We start from the raw sequence: 20,654 nt of genomic DNA on the forward strand, positions 1-20,654 counted from the left end.
TGAGTGAAGCAAGTGTAAGTATGTGGCAGAAAAGAAGTGTTACTATAGCATTAAAAGTTAAAGATATCTTTTTTGGTATTTTACAGAGTTGTATCAAACTGAGCATGCAAATTCCAACTGTAAAAGCAAGTATGCATGCATTAGTCTGTAGCACAAACCAATTCTTAAAGATTTCAATATTAGATTGTAGTCAGAGGTTGTGGGTTCAAATACCACAATTCACAATTATATAATACTGTTATTTTTTCATTAATATTTACATTAAATTAAAAACTCTATACCAATGGCACAAATACCCTGCTGTAAACTAATCTGTATAACTGGAACATGTATATGTGCTATACATGCACATTTCAAGGATTACTTTCAGCAATCTGTAGTACAGTGTACCTGTTAGGAGGTATACTTAAATGTAATACTTAAGATAAAGCATTTCTATAACTGTATTAATGCATTGTATGTCACATGTTATGGTACTAAAGATCTCATCTCAACTCTCATCTCTTTTATTTTCATTTTCTATTATGTGTCGTCAAAATGTCTCTATGTCATCATATGTACCATATCACTAAATGCTCCACAGTGACATAGGCCAGCCCCAGTGGATTAGTCTGCCCCCGCTTCACTGGCTCCAGCACCGATGCCCACCACATCTACGAGCCACCCTGGTAGTACTGCCTCTCTGCTGCCCCTGCACTACCTGCATCCTCAGGTAGTCCTGCCCTGGGGAATGGTACAGTGGTAAACTCCAGGAGCAGTGGTGGAGGTGGTGATTTCATTACCCACAGCAAGTTGCCAGGGATGGGGTGCAAGGTCATGAGCACCACTGGTGTACACCTACACCAGATGGAGAAGCTGCTCTCCCTCATGGTCCATGCGAGGAGGCGGTGGAGACATCAAGCACCAAAGCCACCAGGTGAGTAAGGTGACAGTGATGACAGTCCAGTGGGTTAGGACTAGATTCTCACTGTCTTCAAGTTTGATGGGCATGGGCCTGTGTTGCCCCTTCCCTCACCCCAATCATGGTGCCCCCTGACCTTTTGTGTCCATCACTGTCCCTGTCTCATCTTGTATGTTTTCAACTGCTTCCTCACCTAACCAACTTACCTGACCCAGACATACCTATATGCCTTCCCCAACATTCTTTTACTGAAATAAAGTGGTCCCATACATAGCTCTCCATTTCACACACATCTTCTTGACACACTTGAATCAGCTCAGTTGCTATAAAACATGACTGCGTTGTGGTCACCCCTCTTTGTGGAGGCGAGGGTCCAAATTCAGTTAACATTCTGCACATATTTTCAGTTTACACTGTTAAAGAAATGGACAGCTATGTTTTTTTCCTACCTCTCTCTTGCACATTCCTGTACTGCCCCCCATTTGCTCCCCATTTCACCACTTTCTTATCTACTCCATTTTAGTGTCTTTAATCTGGTCAAAAATTAGAATCACACATCAGTAGAAGAGAAAAAGTAATGGATCCCTTCACTTATTAGGCTCTGTTTGTACAGAGGTGCACACTGTGCATTAATGGTGAGCAGTGGCAAAATGCTACAGTAACCTCTGCACAATGACACTTAACCCTGCTGCACTATGCCAACACATATCAACACACATACTATAAAGAATTTCTATCATTGCATTATCATTTATTATTTAAAAGTATTACATACACCTGGATTCAAACCCAGTATCATCTGGGTTCAAAAAGAAATGTGTCAATGCATGCTTACACATCCATCTCATGCAGGCCTCCTAACATCTTCTCTCCAACATGCCCTGCTGACGTCATCCACTATAAGTTGAGCTGCAGTTGGCGCCTGTGTAAAATACCAAGTTCTGTAGTTGGTGTGCTTATGTAGGTAGGGGTTCTATTCTGACTGCAGTTAACTGTGTGTGTGTGTGTGTGTGTGTGTGTGTGTGTGTGTGTGTGTGTGTGTGTGTGTGTGTGTGCTCTTGCTTAACATTACAGAGAGCCTTTTACACCAGCATGTGGGACACTGTTATTGCCATATTCACCTCAACAGACACTGCTGACGTAATCAGTTATATCTGACTTGTGGATATGCACCATTATCACCAGGGCAGGGTCAGAGACTGCAAAAGTCAGTCATCTCATCCTTTACAATACAGATTACAGTGACATGCTTTCAATCTATCCACTTACATCCTGGTGTGGTTTGTAGGCCCTGTGATCTCTTCAGCTGCTATATGCGTCTGGTGAAGTACATGCAAAACACAGCATTATACTCTATTAGTGTTCTGAAGAGGTTCGAGTACAGTGCTGTCATACAATCCTAAGATCTGAATAGGATGGCATGACTTATGATGTGCACAACATAGGCTTTCAATACCAGTGTGGACACTTGTTGGTCGACGTTCAGATTGGTACCTATGTGCTTTCTCAGTGCTTGCATCACTGGGTTTCAACATAGCAGGACTGTTGTGTCAGTGCTGTAATTTGCATGGAATTCCACTTTTCAGAAGGACAAAAATAAAGGTAAAGATACATTTCTGCATTTGTTGATCACGTGGCTTTGTCACCAATCATTTGTCTGTGTTAGCTCCTCCTGTAGTATGTCATCATTAGTGGACTCAATTACTGCATCCAATAGGCAAGACTCAGCAAACCTGGTAAGCCAAAGGCCATACACGTTAGCCTGAACTGTCAAGAAACAAATTTCAAACAGTAAAGGGCCAAGCACAGATCCCTGGGGTTTGCCAATGATGACAGCTCTACTGGTACAGGTTGATTCATCTCCTTTTACAGTATGTGTTCTGCTGGTGACCCAACTGGTTACTCATCTAGTGACATAAGGTTTAACTCCCGGCTGGGAGAGTTTAATGATACCTGCATGGGAGACTGTGTCAAAACCCTACGCAAGATCATGACAGGGAGTATGTACTGTCTTACCTTCATCTAGGCCTATCACAGAGAATCAATGGGCTGTGACAAGATCACGGATCGCCTATGGCATGACTCAGCACATACACCTTCCTGATAAGTTGAATACACACTTCAACACATCCTCCACACTGGCTATGTTCCCACAGAAGGGTGTACATCAACATGCATCCATCTGAGTTGGGGGGCATCACCTGAGGCATGCATGTACAGACATATCCTGACTCTCCTCAACTGTTAGTACACCAACATGTCATCATGTACTTTTTCTAAATGGACACTAGTAATATCCCAGCTGTAAAGACCTGTGTGTGTTGTTAATGTTGCAGAATGCCTGTTACATATGACAGATGTCCTCAAAGAGGTCACAGAGAGCATGCATGACAACACTATCATCTTGTGGAAGTTGATCAGGCCAAGGCATTTGACACAAATCTGCACCAAAACATTCAATCAACACGGTCAGAAGTGGCCATACACAGCTATATCACCAAGTGGGTAGACTAGTTTATCACGTATGTGGCATCTCACTATGTTTAAATGTGTGAAATGGCCTATATCTCAGGTCCAATGATCAGCTCTGTACATCAGGGCTGTCTGCTAGCCCCTTTCCTGTCCATTTACGTGATGGACACAGATGGCATACACATCCTGTATCCAAACAGCTGCCTGAAGGACTAGATGATGTAGGCAATCATTGACTCCAACTGTGATATTAGTAGAATACAGACAGTATCAACACATATCAAAGATATGTGCCACAGTCATGACAACACCTGCAATGACAAGAAAATATGGGGGAGATTTGTTAAGTCAGGAAAACACACAACCCAAGTATAATGTGGACATCACACCTTATAATCAGACCAATACGTATGTGACCTGTGTCCTGGGGTAGATAAGTGGAACATCCACCAGCACGTGGTCACAGTGCTGATTGCTCCCTTGTATGTAACATAAGTACGGAGTATGTGAAGGACATTCACATCAGAGGCCATAATACCTCCATAGCCCCAAGTCTTCATCATACCAAGAGTACAATGCACCCTTCTTGTACCTCCCTACACATCTTCCACTGATGTGTAGCTCAAGGGTACCACCTTTGTGGCAGTGAGCTGTCACACAGCTTATTAGCCATACATAGGTATTCTTTCTGCGGCATAAACATGACTCTCTGATGGTGCGGAACACCAAATTGTTATACCATATGCAGGTGTACTACTTGTTCTGGTAATGCACACACTACATACACAGGTGTTTGACATTAATGGCAGAGATATCATTCGTGACAATGTGGATTGGGCCATATTATATATATTAAATGTCATGCACACCAGTCAACTAGCCTGTATTGCTCAATGTCACATAAAGGTATGGCAGTGTCCCTCCTAACACCTCCAATAGATGTTACAGTGCCAGGATAGTGTGTGTGATTACCCTCAGAGTGTGTACACATCACAATAGTTGTTCAAGTGTGTTTTTGCAGAATAATTTCTTATCACTCTAAATCACATATGTGATGTCAGAGACATGGGATTACTGGTGGTATTATTCTGATATTGTCCACGATTCTGGCTGGTTCTTTTAATGTTGTCCATGAGCCTTTACCCGTGCCCCACTTGCTGGAGACATCTGCTGAGATTACACTCCTATTCAGGCAAATCAGTTTGCACAGCTTCACAACATGCACCCTACCCCAATTTTATGTCAGATCCCTGATAGATGTCCTCTGTATTACTGATGTAAGGATGATCATCTCACACAGAAGTCCTCCCCATTGTTATGTCACCTTGTGTGACAGTGGCATAGAACACATTTTCACTGTGCAGTTCTTACTGTACTATATAAATATGTGAGTGGTGCTACTGCTACAACCATCTTCCACTGACATGCCCTAATCTGCTGTACATTAGGTTGTTTCATCAGTCCTCTTTCCCTGTGTTCATACCTACAATTCATCTGTGCACCCCTATTCAATACACACAATTCCCCAGTGTGTTTATTTTACATGGCAGTCCATGTACTATTGGAGATTTACACAGCTTCAGTACAGAATGCCAGGAATAGGATATCACAATACTCTGCGCTGTAGATACACTGTCATGTACTGTGTCTGGACCATACACTTAGCAGTCATACTTTTCAACTGCCCAGATTTTCACAGGATGTCCAGATGTGTTCCTTATCAAATTTGTGGCTTTCTGCCATATTGCTGGGATGCTCTAAGGACTGGTGTGACTCAGTATTACATACATTTGAGTTTCATACTTCATATCCTTCAGAATATGCATCTTAACACAAGTCCCTGGTTATTCTATCACATTTCTATTGGGCAAATATGTCAAGTATGTCCCTATTTCTGGGTCATTGTCCCCCCATTATGTTGACCTTTATCCTGATGTCTTGCATTAAGAGATTGAGAGGCATCTGTGAAGCCCTGGTGACCATTGTGACAGTCAAAGCAAAACAGCGAACCATCAATGCTCTGATTTAAAAAGGAGTGCTATTCATGTTTGCTTACATGGTTTCCTGGCCAGCAACACTGTTGCCAGCCATGAAACCTTACTTAAACGCAGTGTGCAGCATGAATATGCACTGCATTCTGTTACTCACCGTGCACACATGTAAACTTTGTGTTGACTTTGCAGGAAGCCTACACAGAATTTACTGAATCCAGGAATTAGAGTTGCTGGAAACTTTACACCAATGCACAGCTCCATCAAATCCATCCCTCGGACTGACTACGTACTAAGCTCTTCTTGGATCATGAAAACACAGTTTGTGATGAATAATCTTAAATGTTGATGGATGTTTCTCTCTATGAAATCACTCCTTTTTTGTACTTTATTTCACACATCTTGCAGTGCAACATTCATTTTTCTACTGAAGATAACTGGTGATGTAAATCCTTGACATTTCTGATTCTACACCATCTCACAGTTCCTCACTCAACTAATATATTGAGTTACTCTAAGATTTGTGAGCTGCCAGCACCCAACATTTTGAATTGCTTTGCTTTTTCATCATTTTTATCAAATGCCAAAGGTGTGTCATAAAGGCTCTCAGACTCCATAGTAGTATATAACTCAATTTTTTCAAGAAAGAGCGATTATAACAGTAAGTTGTGTACTCACCATAACGTTAGATGTATGTAGTTCATCTCGCCTCACATTCTTCACCTGTGGGTTCGGAGCCGAATGTCGGCTCCGACTCGGCCTATTTACTAGCTCGAAAGTCTTTGATTGGCTGGGCTAAGATGGTATCCCTCAATACATTGCCCCACATTCCCAGATCTAGTTTGCTGCCAACAGAAATATAGTATCCATCGCCCAAACCACACACACACCCATAACAAATAGGTCCAACAAATTATCCAAAGGGACTCTGTAATATCAGAAATACAAGGTGATCCTCCAAATCCTCCAGGCGTGGGGGACGGTGGGGGGGGGGGTAATGAAGAATGTGAGGCAAGATGGACTACATACATCTAACGTTATGGTGAGTACATAACTTACTGATGTTATGTAGTCTTATCTCGCCTACATTCTTCACCTGTTGGACAGCGTCCCTAGCACCTACATCCTGGGTGGCTCAATGGAAAATACTCCTGAGCACTGTGGAGCCAAAAGATGATCTGCCCCTGGACACCACATCCAATTTGTAATGGGAAACAAACGTGTGAGGATAAGCCCATGTTGCAGCCGCACAAATATCATCCATCGATAACCTAGCCTGAAAGGCTGTGGAAGTGGAAACTGCTTTGGTAGAGTGTGCTCTGACTGGGAAGGGCAGGCTCTTTACCCCTGCCTGATAAACAAAGGAGACGCAACCAGCTATCCATTTAGAGATGGTGACCTCGGATACCGTAGACCCCAAGCAATTCTCTGAAAATGAAACGAAAAGCTGGTCTGACTTCTGCCAATCATTAGTCCTGTGTAGATAAAAGCGTAGTTGCCTATGAACATCCAACAGATGAAACTGGGACTCTGCCTTATTGGAGAAGTTGGGGAAGAAGACCGGCAGTTCAATGGACTGATTAATATTAGATAAGGAAGCCACTTTGGGAAGAAAGGACAGATTTGGTCCGAGAGAGACTCTATCTTTATGGAATATCAAATATGGGGGCTTGATTGATAGGGCCTGGAGTTCTGAGACTCGTCTAGTCGATGAGATAGCTATCAAAAAGGCAGATTTCCATGTAAGAAATTTTAAATCGCAGGAAGCCGCAGGCTCGAAGGGTGGGAGGGTGAGAGCCTGCAGAACAAAATTGAGGTCCCAGGGCATAACAGGTTGAGATACAGAGGGACGAAGGAGAAGAGTGCCTTTTAGGAATGCTTTACACAGCCTGTGTGCCATTAAGCTAGGTTCATAAGCCACATGAAAATTTGAAGTAACCGCCAGCTGAACTTTGATGGTGGCTGAGGCAGATCCTTGGTAGAAGAAGTGAGAGAAATTCCAAAACAGAATCAATGGGGGCTGTGTAGGGGTCGATACCTTTGGAGTGGGCCCATATCGAAAACCTTTTCCACTTGCTAGAGTAGATCTTCCTAGTGGACGGTTTATGAGAGGACGAAAGAATATGGACCATGTCTGGAGAAAAATCGTGACACCTGACTATGGATGGAAGTGGAGTAGCCAGGTGGTCAGCCGGAGGGTCTCCAGGGAGAAGCGGAGCTGTCCCGACATATGTGTTAGCAAGTCTGGACGAGGGTCCAGAGTCCAGGGAGCATCCACCATGTAAGGTTGAAGGAAGGGGAACCTTACTTGTCGAGGCCAGTGTGGCACGATCAGAATCAATCTGATTCCCAAGGACAGCTCTTTCTGAATCACCCTCGAGATAAGGGGAAACGGAGGGAAAGCATACAGCAGACCCGAGGGCCAATTGTGTGCAAGAGCATCCCTTGGAGATTCCCCCGGTGGGGGGATCAGCGAGAAGTAGCTGCTGCATTTTGCATTGTGGGGACTGGCAAACAGATCGCAGCAAGGCTGACCCCATTTGCTTAATATGCTGTTCGCCACCCGGCGGTTCAGCGACCACTCGTAAGGCATGAGGATCGTTCTGCTTAGCCTATCTGCAATCACACTGGTTTTCCCCGGGATGTGCATTGCCATCAAGGCCCGTTGGGAAGCTAGCGCCCAATTCCACACTCTCATGGCCTCTCTGCATAGGGGGTACGATCTGGTTCCTCCTTGCTTGTTGAGATACCACACTACTGACATGTTGTCCGAGTGTATCGCAATAGTCCCTAGAGGGAGGACGTCCTGAAGTGCCTGCAACGCTAGGAGCACTGCCTTCATCTCCAGGACATTTATGTGCAAGTCTATCTCGTGCTCCTGCCACGTGCCTTGGACCATCCTGTCGAGATAATGCCCCCCCCCCTATCCGGGAGGCGTCCGTGGTCACTGTGGCTACTGGGTTGGGTGGAACAAAGGGTTTCCCTACGACTAAGTTGTTGGTGCATAGCCACCAACTGAGGTCCTGCTTGCATTTGCCTGCGATTAAGATAGGATGGGATAGAGGTAGTCTTTGGAAGGACCATTGGGCGAATAGGAGCCATTGTAGGATCCTCATATGTAACCTCGCTAATGGGACCATCATAATAGTGGACGCCATTGTCCCCAGTAACTGAAGAACTAGTCTTACCCTCACACGTTTCAGAGGCATCATCGTACGAACCTGTTGCAACCCTGTGATCCTCTCCATAGGCAGGAATGCTCTCAACCGAATAGTGTCCAACTCTGCTCCTATAAATGAGACATGCTGTGAGGGTAGCAAGGCAGATTTTTTTCCAGTTTATTGTAATGCCTAACCGGTGACAAAGATCGATGGTAGTATCTCTGTTTTGAAGAAGTAAATGCTTGGTGGGGGCGGATAGGAGCCAGTCGTCCAGGTAAGGAAACACCTGGAATCCTTGACGTCTCAAGTGAGCAGTCACTACTGCCATGCACTTGGTGAACACACTGGGGGCTGTGGTGAGACCAAAGTGTAGGGCTCGAAACTGGAAATGCCTGGCTCCCAGCCAGACGCGTAGATGACATCTGGATGCTCTGTCCATTTTGATGTGGTAGTAAGCATCCTTCAGGTCGATGGAGCACATCCATACTTCTTTTTCCAACAATGGGAGAATCGATTGTAGCGTGACCATCCGAAATTTGGACTTGCGTATGTAATGATCGAGTTGGCTGAGATCCAAAATGGGTCTCAGGTCCCCCGTTCTTTTCGGCACCAAAAAGAATCTCGAAGTCCCTAATCCGATCTTGTCTGGGGGGACTGGTTGGATGATTCCTTTTTCTAGCAGCTGAGAAACCTCTGATGCTGCTTGATCCCCTTGACTGGTTGGACCGTTTGGGATCCGTTGGACGGGAGGGGGTGAGGAATAGAATGGGATGGTGTGTAATCTCCGGCGATTATCCGTAATACCCATCGGTCTTGGGTGATGTTGACCCAGGCTTCCGGATACCGGGAAATTCGACCCCCGACTGGCTCAGGAGAAGCACAGTTGGGCACACCCTCAGGAATGAGAGTATGGGGAACCACGAAAGGAATCGTGGTCCCCAGAATTGCGGGGCCCCCTCTGCCTCTGGGGCGACGTCTCCCTGAATACGACTCCACTCCCCTGCCTCGGAAGGGGGTCTCACCCTGTGCGGCAGGAAAAGGCCTTTGTGATTTCTTGAACCACATCTTTCCCCCTTGCTGAGCCTTGGGATAAGGTCTCGACGGGAGGGAAAAACAGATTCCTACGGCAGACAAGGTCTTTCCCTCTTGCTCGCACCTGGTGAGGGTGTCTTTCACTTTGGTCCTAAACAAGGAGGAAAAATCAAAGGGGGCGTCAGTGAAGGAAGACTTAAAGGCCTCCGCAAAGTGACACAGGCGTAGCCAGGCTTGCCTTCTGAGGGCCACCCCGAGCTAGCCACCCTACTAGCTCCCTCGGCCGCGTACAAAATCAGTCGCATGGATGAGTTAGCGATGGAGTTGAGGGTAGAGAGCTGAGCGTTGACAGTCTGAGCCACTGCCTCAGGCACGTTACCCATTACTGTATCTCCTAACTCCTTAAGGAGATCTCTCTGGATCCACGTGAAATGAGACAAATAATTCAGTGACCGCAAGGTAAAGGTCGCTGAAGACAGGGTACTCTTCCCGTACCGATCCATTGTCCTAGACTCCTTGTTAGGGGGATGGACCGAAGAGGAAGACTCAGCAACTTTCTTCTGTGTGGCAGCCGCCAGCACCATAGCATCTACCGAGACTCCCTTTGTTAAAAATTCTTTCCCTTGGGGAGCAGACAAAAATTTGTTAGGGCGTCGATGAACAGGCTCCACGGAGTCAGAAGTCTCCCACACTCTCCGACAAATAAGGTCCAGGAGCTCGTTGAAGGGTGGAGACACCCAAGAGGCAGAGGTCTGAGCGCCAAAGGCCTTAAGGAATACTGACAACTCCTCGGAGGGGGTTTTGGAGGGCCAGTCTCCTCTTTGTTTCAAGATCTCCAGGATATCGGAGAATGGTATGGGAAGTGAGAGACTCATCCTGGGAGTCTACGTGCTTCCTCTTGCACAATTTCTTTCTGGGGGGTTCCTCAGGCAAAGACTCTGAGGGCTCCTCAGAAAGAAGAGGACCGCTCATGGGGGTATCCTTAGGCCCTGGCGCTCTGCTATCCAAGGATAGGTGGGTGTCAGAAGCTCTCGCCGGTGTTGTGGGGGATGGAAGACCCGATCCGAGAGAAGTAGCTGACCTAGCCAGCTGACCTAGCCAGCACGCTCCGCATAGCCTCGAAGGCGGGACCTCCTGAATCTGAGGACCGACCGACCGCCTTCCAAGGGCCATGACAGTGACCGGTGTCTCCGCAGCAGAGGCACCGAGAGGGAGGCTCGGAACCGAAGGGTGTTCCGAGGCATCCCCTTTGGGCCCGACTGAGGAAACCCGGGTCTCTAACCCTGTGGAAGGGACTGACAGGGTCAGAGCCGATGCTGGCACCGATAAACCCCGCTGGGGGATCGGAGCCGACACAGGAACGTCCCATGGAGCGGAGCTTACCGGCTCTGGTGACAAGGATGGGCTCGGAGGAGGGATAGCAGGAACAACTAACAAAGCTGGCTACGGAGCCGACTGGGTCGGAGCCGAGAAAAGTTTGGCCAACACCGGAGACTGTAGTAGCCTCTGCACCACCCTATCTACATCAAAATCGGAAAGCCTGGAGGTGATGAATGGAGACCTGGACCTCCTATCTGGAGAACCCTGCCTCAAGCTTGGCGACCGGCTCCGAATTTGTTCCAAAATTATCGGAGTGGGCGCAGACTCAGTCGACACAGCGACCGCCTGCGGCCCAGATGCCGGTGGAGCCAAGGAAGCAGACTCGACAATGGTAATTTTACAAGGCGGCTCCAAAGTAACAGATGGAGCCGGAGACCTTTTCTTCGATTTGGAGGATTTAGACTTCAACTGGGAGCTGGGAGCCGAACCTAAATCCTCCTCAAAGGACGGTTTTAGCAGTCCCTTTAAGATGAATTTGTTTTTCCTCTCTTGGAGCACCCGAGGACTAAAGGCGTGGCAGAAACTGCACGACTCCTGAAGGTGGATGGCTCCAAGACAGTAAACACAGACCGAACGTCCATCTGTGATGGATATTTTATAGGCACACTTTGTACACTTTTTAAAGCCCAAGGGCTTATGCTCTTTTTGTTCCTTAGACATGCCAAGCCAACAACTATAGCAGCCGCTACTGACAAAAGGCGGGAAACCACTAACACAGAAATGGAAGAACAAGTATAACCAACAACCAAGCACAGGGGAGAACCTCTAAATAAAACGGTTCTCATCTTAAAGTAAAATGCACCTAAGACAGCCAGACAAACACTGCAAGGAGGACTAGGTCCTCTAACTCAAACGGGCCTAGCCCGAAGGAATAAAGGGATACCACACACAAAAACACTCGCAACCTACAAAAAATAACGCAGCAACAACACTATGAACAACTCTATTTGTATAAGAACAATTAGCCAAAATTTTCACAAGAAAGAGTTTTTTTAGCAATACTTAGCCACAGCCAAGTCGAGACCACGTCCGAGCTCTACAAGCGGCAAACGAGATCTGGGAATGTGGGGCAAAGTATTGTGGGATACCATCTTAGCCCAGCCAATCAAAGACTTTCGAGCTAGTAAATAGGCCGAGTCGGAGCCGACATTCAGCTCCGAACCCACAGGTGAAGAATGTAGGCAAGATAGGACTACATAACATCAAATGTTATCTGTGTAACAAACAGTTATTGCAGTTTCAACTACTGGTACCATTACTTTTGATATATATTACTGTTGCTCAACTGTTTTAAGAAAAAAAAAGTAAATCAACTTTACTGCCTCTTTATATAACCAACACGTGCCTACCATCACTAGCTCCACTGTCATTAATGAAATATTTTCCAGGGTTATTTGCATGCAAGGAGCATCTCTGTTTATGTGCCTGAACATAGGCAGACTAGAATTTGATGTACTCAAAATGAGGTCTGTATTAGTTTGTCACATTTTACATTGTTGAAATTTATATGGCAGAGACCATGTGATCAAAGGTATAAAAACTGGAAAAACAACTACAGGAAAAGTAACAGCTGCATGAAGTTTGTGGTACAGTGGGAATTGTAAATGTGTCCTTTCCCCTCTGTAGTAGGATCTTGGGAGTTAGTATATATAATTAGCAGGGTATGTAGGAAGGCACTGTCCCCCTAAGTTGAGGGTGCACAGAGGCCTTCCCCCTCTGCTAAAATGTAGTTTCTTCTTTTTCTTAGGTGGTTTTCAAAATTTTGCATTGTTGATCAAATGGTCTTAACATAAATCCTCAAATAAAATAAAAAGTTTAACAAGGTGCATAGCTTATAATGTGACAATGTGCTTCTTTCTGAAAGTATTAAAGCCAAAAGGGTCCCAAAAGAGCTTCGTATTTATGAATTCCAAAATGGACTTTACTTAGGTATGCTGAATTGTCTGAGTTAGTAGATATGTCTGATAGGCATGGTATCGAACTTGCACATTTTACTGTCAGAGTGAATACCATCAATATTAATTTTTTGATGGATGAATGTAACAAGATGAATAATTAAATTTTGAATGATGGATTGTTTGATAGTAAAGTATTTAAATACGATCAGATTTTTGACAAAGTGGAACATGAAGTTAAAAATAATTTAAACAGAAAACAAAGGAAATTTCTCAGGGATGAACAAGATTTGTACAACAGAGTGTATCCCTCCCCAAGTCCTATTCACAATAATCCTATGGATACATAGAATACAGACGAGATAGAAATAATGAAGTAAAGAATAGGGAGGAAGGGAATCATCGAGAGGGTGTGCGGCAAACCGAAATGCTCCTAGCCCAACTAGCTGGAATTTTGTAAATAATTATATGTCACTTGAAAATACTAATATGACTTGTATAGAAATGTGACACTGCCAGCCCAGCTATCTGGAATTTTGTAAATAATCATGTCATTTCTAAATGTTAATATGATCCATAGGCTTGTCTTACAAGTGTAAGAATAATATACACATACCATATAGTTAACTACTGGTCCAGAAGTGTGTGCTGAACTGTATATTATGTACTGAGCTTCAAGAATGTAACCACATTGTACCCTGCTGGAAAAGAGCAGGAATGTGTATAAACTATACACCTGTGCAGATGTGTGTTAAAGATAGAAGTTGGAACATACAGAGTTAACTTGAAAACTTCAAGAAAATAAGTTGAAATTGTTTACGACTGTGCTATAAAAATTAGTTAATGCAAAGAGACAGGATGTCTAGAGCTAGAGGGTTTTCTATTGTAAAACAGAAATAATTACTAGGTTTCAAATGTAAAGTGTTTTTATTGCTCTGTGACTTCCTAGCAGCTGCACATCTGAGAGGTAGGTATTTTTCACAGAGAAATGTTACATTTTAAGTTTCTGTTAGCCTGGGAACTGAAGGCAGGTGACAAAGAGTGATGCCATTCTAGCTAACCCAGCAGTAATGTGTATTAATTGAAGAACCATCTCAGAGAGAGAGTCTGGGCATTTTGCATTTGTCTTGGGACCTGGAAACATCCATCTTCAGCACTTCTGCCGTGCTAGTAGTAAGTAACTAGGGGAAAATATATTTTAGACATAGAAATACAAGCAAAGATTAGTTTAGATGTTTTCTGTATTTATCTGAGACTGTCTTGCAATGTAGTTTTAAAATATTTCCTGTGATTCTGAACTCTGTAGTCACTGTGCTGATTTACTGAATATTGTCTTTTTTATTATTATTAAATATATTTAAACCTTTTAATTGTACCTGGTTTGTTTAGAAATATTTAAGCTCTTAGAGTACTTGCATATGTATTTGGTGACACTGTACAGGCTACTCCTAAATAGCTATTAAAGTATTAGTCACACTTCCAAAATAGCTGCAAGAAAACGAACCAGGCAGTATCTTCCCTTCTCTTGTTCACCTAAGTATACAAAACTCCGTATGTCTTCAGTTTGATCAATTTATTAAACACATTTTTAATAAATTGATCGAACTGAAGAAATACGGAGTATTGTATACTTGGGTGAACAAGAGAAGGAAGGGAAGATAATGCCTGGTTCATTTTCTTGCAGCTATTTTGGTTGTGTAGTCATAACAGCTTTTTCTTGGTGTGTTATTAGTCACACTTACCATTGGATAATAGTAACATTACATGGTAGAATTGGTCACCCTTTGGGAAGGGCCTTAAAGTAGCTGATAAGAGGTTCTCTGGTGGCAGTGATAACTACCTTATGGTCTGGGCAGAAGGGGGCATAGCTAGTAAACCTGTGCCAGCTTTTCCCAGGTGTGTGTTTGTATATAAATCAAATCTCAAAGTGTGTGGGTGTGTCAGCAACTTGAGCATGGGGACACGAAGCACTGGTTGGACAGACAGAGTACTGAGAGGACTTGGCTTGGAACCCTGGCTAAGGACTCAACTCTATAGCTGTACCAGTGGGGAGTCTTACTGGGCATGTGGAGAAAGAGGGAGAAACCAGCCCCAGACTGACTGTGATCTCTGTGTGCTCTTAAGAGAAATTATACTTTACTGTGTGTGTACTTGTCATCCTCCCAATGTGTATGTCCCTCACTGGTGCTAGTGGTGAGGATTGAGGCAGGGTGATAGGTGCGGTTTCTTCTTCTTGGCTGGTTTTCAAAATTTTAAATTGCCGCTCAAATAGACTCAACATAAATCCTCAAAATCATACTTCAAATATAAAAAAGAAAAAAATGACAATGTCAAAACTGCAGAGGCATTTATTTCAGGCTTCGTGATAATTAACTAAAGAAAAAAAAAACTAAAACCAACTATCCTAAGAAAGAGTGAGCCTAACATTTGCTTATTTAAAGAAATGAGAATATCACAAAAATAATGAGCATAGCTCAAAAGAAAACCTCTTAACTGAATAATAAGCCCTTTAAGGCCAAAGTTTAAATCTTTGTCATTAATGTAGTTCTTATACTGTAGCACTTTAACATCCCTGCTGTCCCCAATACAACAGACAACTTGATGCAAAAGAGATGCATGTCAAATGACCATGACACACTAAAATCTCCATAAATACAGTGTTGACATGTGTTCCCTTCAATTCACACCTAATAAAGCAAAAACTGTCCCACTTACCATGTTTAACTTGTTTTAGTGTAGATGCAACTTGATAGCTGAATACAGATTCACAAAGAAATCTTTCAGAGCCATCTGAAAAATAACAACATAATGTTTCTTCTACTATTCATGACTGCACATATTTAAAGATATTTTATATAGCTCTGTATCTCACCTCGCACTGTGACAATATATTCAAGAAATCAAAAAAAATATTTTATTTATTTTTCTTATGGGTGTACACAAGAGGTCAAAACAGCTCTAATTATTGGGAACATGGTTTCTTATTCCCAGGTCAACCACATTACAAGTTATTTTGTCTGAAGATCAATTTTTCTAAATTTGAGAATTTTTACTTAACAAAAAAAGGTACACCAAATATGATGAGGTGGGGAGTAACTGAATAGGCTACTATAGAAATACCCACACCAAACAGGAAAAATGTTGCGGGAGACAAGACACCATTAGATCAGTATCACAGAGGCACAATACTAGTGTTGGAAGAGTAACTTCACAATGTCAGCAACCTAGACTCAAATTTGTGGTGCAGGTAAAGGAGAGATGGCTTTAGGAAAAAAAATCAGTCACCAGCCTATTCACCTCTTCCACATACAGGAGTACTGCGCTGAAGCACTGAGGCCAAACACAAACTGACTGCAGAACTCAGACATCTGCTACATTCAGCAGGACAGATCATACCATATTGGGGATTGCATGCTAGAAAATGCACAACTAACTGGGCAATACACTTCAACCCTAATGGTGGAAAGATGTTTATAACACCATCAAAATTAACTAGCTAGGATAGAACCCCTCTCTGGGTCAGAAAAGCACCACTGAAGATGGCACCAGAGGTCAACAGGCTGTAACCAAAAATGTTAATTTGGATTTCACCAACACAAACAGATGCAAAGTAATGTGAGAAATATGACAATTTACAGTCAGGAACAATCAAAATATTGCCAAGGATGCATTTGCAAACAAAGTGCAGTGAAAGTGGACCTTGACAAGTAGCCATAATGCCCAAAGTTACTCAGTCAAAGACAGTTTTACCATAATAATGGCTTATCTATCTAGGCCCAACAAGGAGTCCACATCCACAAGTTACATCTTCAGATAATTATCAGCACAATGAAAAATTTCCAAAGACATTTACATTCTTTGTTCAACAATGACCAGGCTGAGCCACTGTGCACAGAATAGTAAGAAAATTTTGTTTTTCTGTAGATGCACAATTTACTCTGGCATTTGCTACACTGGGGAATTAAAATGTTTCCCTGAAAAAATGAATACTGGATGGGGGAAGTGGTAGCATAGCAACTTAAGAATAACTCCACTTTTGAAATGAATGGTTATGCAATAATGTGAACCACAGTGAAGGTATTCTATGCAGAAAAAAATCATACTCCAAAAGGAGTGCCAGACCATGAGGCTGGCCTTTAAATGCAGAAGTACTGGAGAAGAACTGGAAGACTTAAATATCCAGATTTTTAGGTACACCCAGCCTCCAAGTGAATGTCTGATGAACAGACAGTCTGTCTTCCCTATCTATTCAACCAACCAAAATTTATTTTGACAAGGCAGGTGACGTTAATTGATTTAGTGCTTTAAAAGGGAGGTATAAGAAATGTAATAATGGATGTTGGAGAGCTATGTCCCAGATGAAGAGCAAGGACAAATCCAACAGGCAGAGAGGAAATCTTCTAGTAATGGTTTGAAAAGATGACGGTGTGCGATAGACCTGATCAATACAGGACTTCTGTTCTAAGTTCTATCTACACTACTGGCATAGCGACTAATGCCAACAGCCCCCTTTGTGGTTTGTAGACAGTAAGCAGTTGTTTATTATTTGATCAAAAGGGACTGGAAGATAATACTGGTGTAGGAGTCTAACAGTTGGGCAGATGGATGGGGTATGAGACAGGTGGTGAGGAAGCTCGAGCTGAAACATAACACAGCACTCAAATAACTGAAGTATACCAAATGTACACAAATTTATTACTGTAATAATCAAAGCTGGCAAAAAAATCAAATACAGAAAATTTGACTGAAAATGGTCAAGGAAAAATTATGGAACTGAATATACTGTTTATAGTTTTTTTTTTTTAAACCTTTGACAATTTAACCATGTTTAAAATGGTGTCAAAAGTACTTTAGTGACCCTAGTGCGATAGGTTTCAGTTATATTTGGTGATTCAGTCGATGTCTCCCCTGAGAAGGACTCAAAGTAAAAATTACAGACTATTGTTGAATATTTCATTAGAAACAAATGAAAGCCATTTAATATTTATTAATACATTTACTGCTGCAAGAGGTCAGATACTACTTTACGTTTACATAAATGGTTGCTGGGAACAAGGGGCCATAATCTGACATGATGTCCATTAACCATCTCCAAAGCATTTGTCAATTAGTTATCAGAATCTTACCTTCAAAACTCACGTAACCTCAGGCTGAAAATGTACAACAAGATAGACTGCTAATTAGTTAAAAGACAGAAAGTAGTGTATTGAGTATACTGATCATCAAAGTGACTATCTTATGCATGAAACAAGATATCCCAATGGGAACCCACATTAGGACGACATATGTTTAGCATTAAAACTCTTGATATGATTTCCAACCACTGTTTACATCATTTATAAAGCCAAAACAAAGTTAGAAAATGTACTATTTCAAAGGATGGTGAAGAGGTTTACTAAACATTTAATATGCAGAAAGCATAACCAGATTTTTGTGTTTAAGAAAATGTTGTCAAGACATTCCCCATGAGAACAATTCACCTCAAAAGCTTCACTCTGAGGTAAATTGGGTGAAAGTGGATGACAATCTTACATTCGACCTGCATATACAAAACTGTATTAGAAACACATCAAAAACTCTCACTGATGCAACTAAAACTACACTTGCCACTACTTATCTCCTCCCAACTCTTCTTTTTGGTGCTTTCATCCTTACTAACCTCCAGGCTTCACAAAAACAGACTTGGACAATGCTATAACAGAGTTGCTACACTTGCAGCACATAGCCCTTTCAGAACCCACCACTGTACAGCACTGAAAAGCCTAAACTGGTTAGAACTGCCACATCATCAACTAACATATATACAACTTCTTACCACCTATAAAATTATCCAGTGCCCATCTGCCTGTCCAGCACTAAAAAAAAAATTCAACACAACTACGTTCCCAGTTGGTCACTGCCATCCAGTGACCAAAAACTCCTGTCTGGCTACAAACCTAGCAAATATGTTGGGTATTGCCTGTACTTGTACAAGGATGCCAAGGCCTGGAACTCCTTACCTGTATCCATTAGGTCTATACCCACCCTCCCATCTTTCAAAATCACTCTGAAAGACTTCCTAGCTAAAATCTGGCTCTGTTCTTGCTCAAAACCAGGATAACCTATGTCTCTACATGTGAACAAGTACCTTTTCATTTCTTATACCTCCTTACTGTCATTTCTTCACTTACTTCCTTACTGCTATCCAAGTCTCTTCTCAGATTTTCTCTCTAAATATATCACAAGTCTGTTTTTCTTCACTTTATAGTGCAATTCCTGTTTGTATTACATTAACTTACCTTTAATTTCCCTACAAACTGCCTAAATTTTCGCTAAATATTAAACGAATGGCATACACCTTGTATCAGTTCTTAACCACTGTTTTTATATTATGTCTAAGTTGTTATTATTTAAACTGCATATGTTTTGCTTTATGTTTGAAGATTGTAAAATTACTGTTCTTAAAATGTTTTGTAATAACTTGGAGCTTTTTTCCCTGGGCATCCACTGAACATGGGCGTCTACCCAGTCGTACTTTCCCAGTAATCAAAAGTCAATAAATAAAATTTCTAGACATCCCTTTTTCAAACAAATGTGACTGATAAGCTAACTAAATCTGTAATAAATGGGAGTTTAAATGCCACATTTGTGGAACACAGCAATGCTTATTACACAACTAAATGGAATCCTGAAGTGCTGCAAGCACACAGAGTATTATTAATCAATTATGCACCTTTGTTTTATTAAAAACTTTTAACTGCTGCCATCAAAACTTTAATCAATAAAAGAGATGTGTGGCCAAACAGCACAACCATCACTAGGATAAGACTTTTAAAAAATGAGTGAGGGTTGTGAGGCAGCTTGCTGTGTATAACAGCTTTTAAAACTGCAGTGCACTTTTTACTTTCGATTACCATCTGCGGGACTGCACAAAGTTATATTTAAAACGTGAATATATCTTGCAGAAGTGGGAAGCCAACATTTGAAACAGTGAAGGAATTAAGCAACTTGGCGATGACTGTGGACAGCAGTTAGTCTCTCATACGAGAGTACAGTAGTGAGTCTCTCATAAGAGAGTAGAGTACAACTGGTCACAGAACCACAGTGAGTGGGCCTATAAGGGTATGAACACTTGAAAAAGCACACGACAATCCCTTGCATTGCAACAGTTCCAAAGAAAATAAGTAATTGCAGTGGTAAAATGCCCCCCCCCCCAGTAAAGGAAAACAAGAACATTAATACTTTGCACCGATGTTCAACAGTCAATATGCCATGTTACTTCTTTAAAAGCCATTAGAAACCCAAGTGTGCCACCTTCTTATTATGGCATTTTTTTTTTTTTTTTTTTTAAGACGAAAGCAGGATACTGTGAATTCTCTGGGTTTAAATTAGATCTTTTATCCCACCGATTTCCATGCAAAGGGTTTGTAAAGTTAATTGCTTCAAAAGGAAGTCATGTACTCACCATAACGTTCCGTGTGCATTTTCCATCTCTCCTTCATTCTTCACTGGTTGGGTTTGGAACCAAACCGCTGTTCCAACTTGCCCTTATACAAAAAGCTTGAGGTCTTCCACTTGCTCATGGCTGTATCCTTATCCCATCATGCCCTAGGAAAGCTCCCCAGATCTTGTTTGCTGATATAGCAATAGGTAACAATAAAACCATCCAGAGAACATTTGTCTCCAATAGTGACCACTCTGTCCTCCAGGTGCCAAAGGCTGGGTGAAGGAGGGTGGGATGCAAGAATGAAGGCGAAATGGACAACACACGTGGAACATTACAGTGAGTACATAACTTCTTTATGTGATGTTGTCCTATCTCGCCTTCATTCTTCACTGATTG

General features: G+C 42.5%; 1 protein-coding gene across 1 annotated transcript in view; it reads right to left on the minus strand.

Moving 5' to 3' along the window:
- Window positions 1-20,654, minus strand: part of ANAPC16 (anaphase promoting complex subunit 16) — a 393,067-nt gene that overhangs the window by 115,601 nt on the left and 256,812 nt on the right. The window contains 1 exon segment of the mRNA XM_044056222.1: window positions 15,548-15,622. Coding sequence (XP_043912157.1) covers window positions 15,548-15,622 — 75 coding nt within the window.

The sequence above is a fragment of the Protopterus annectens genome, chromosome 14.part0 (genome assembly GCF_019279795.1).
Source record: "Protopterus annectens isolate FY-2018-M chromosome 14.part0, PAN1.0, whole genome shotgun sequence".
Taxonomy (NCBI): Eukaryota; Metazoa; Chordata; order Ceratodontiformes; family Protopteridae; genus Protopterus; species Protopterus annectens.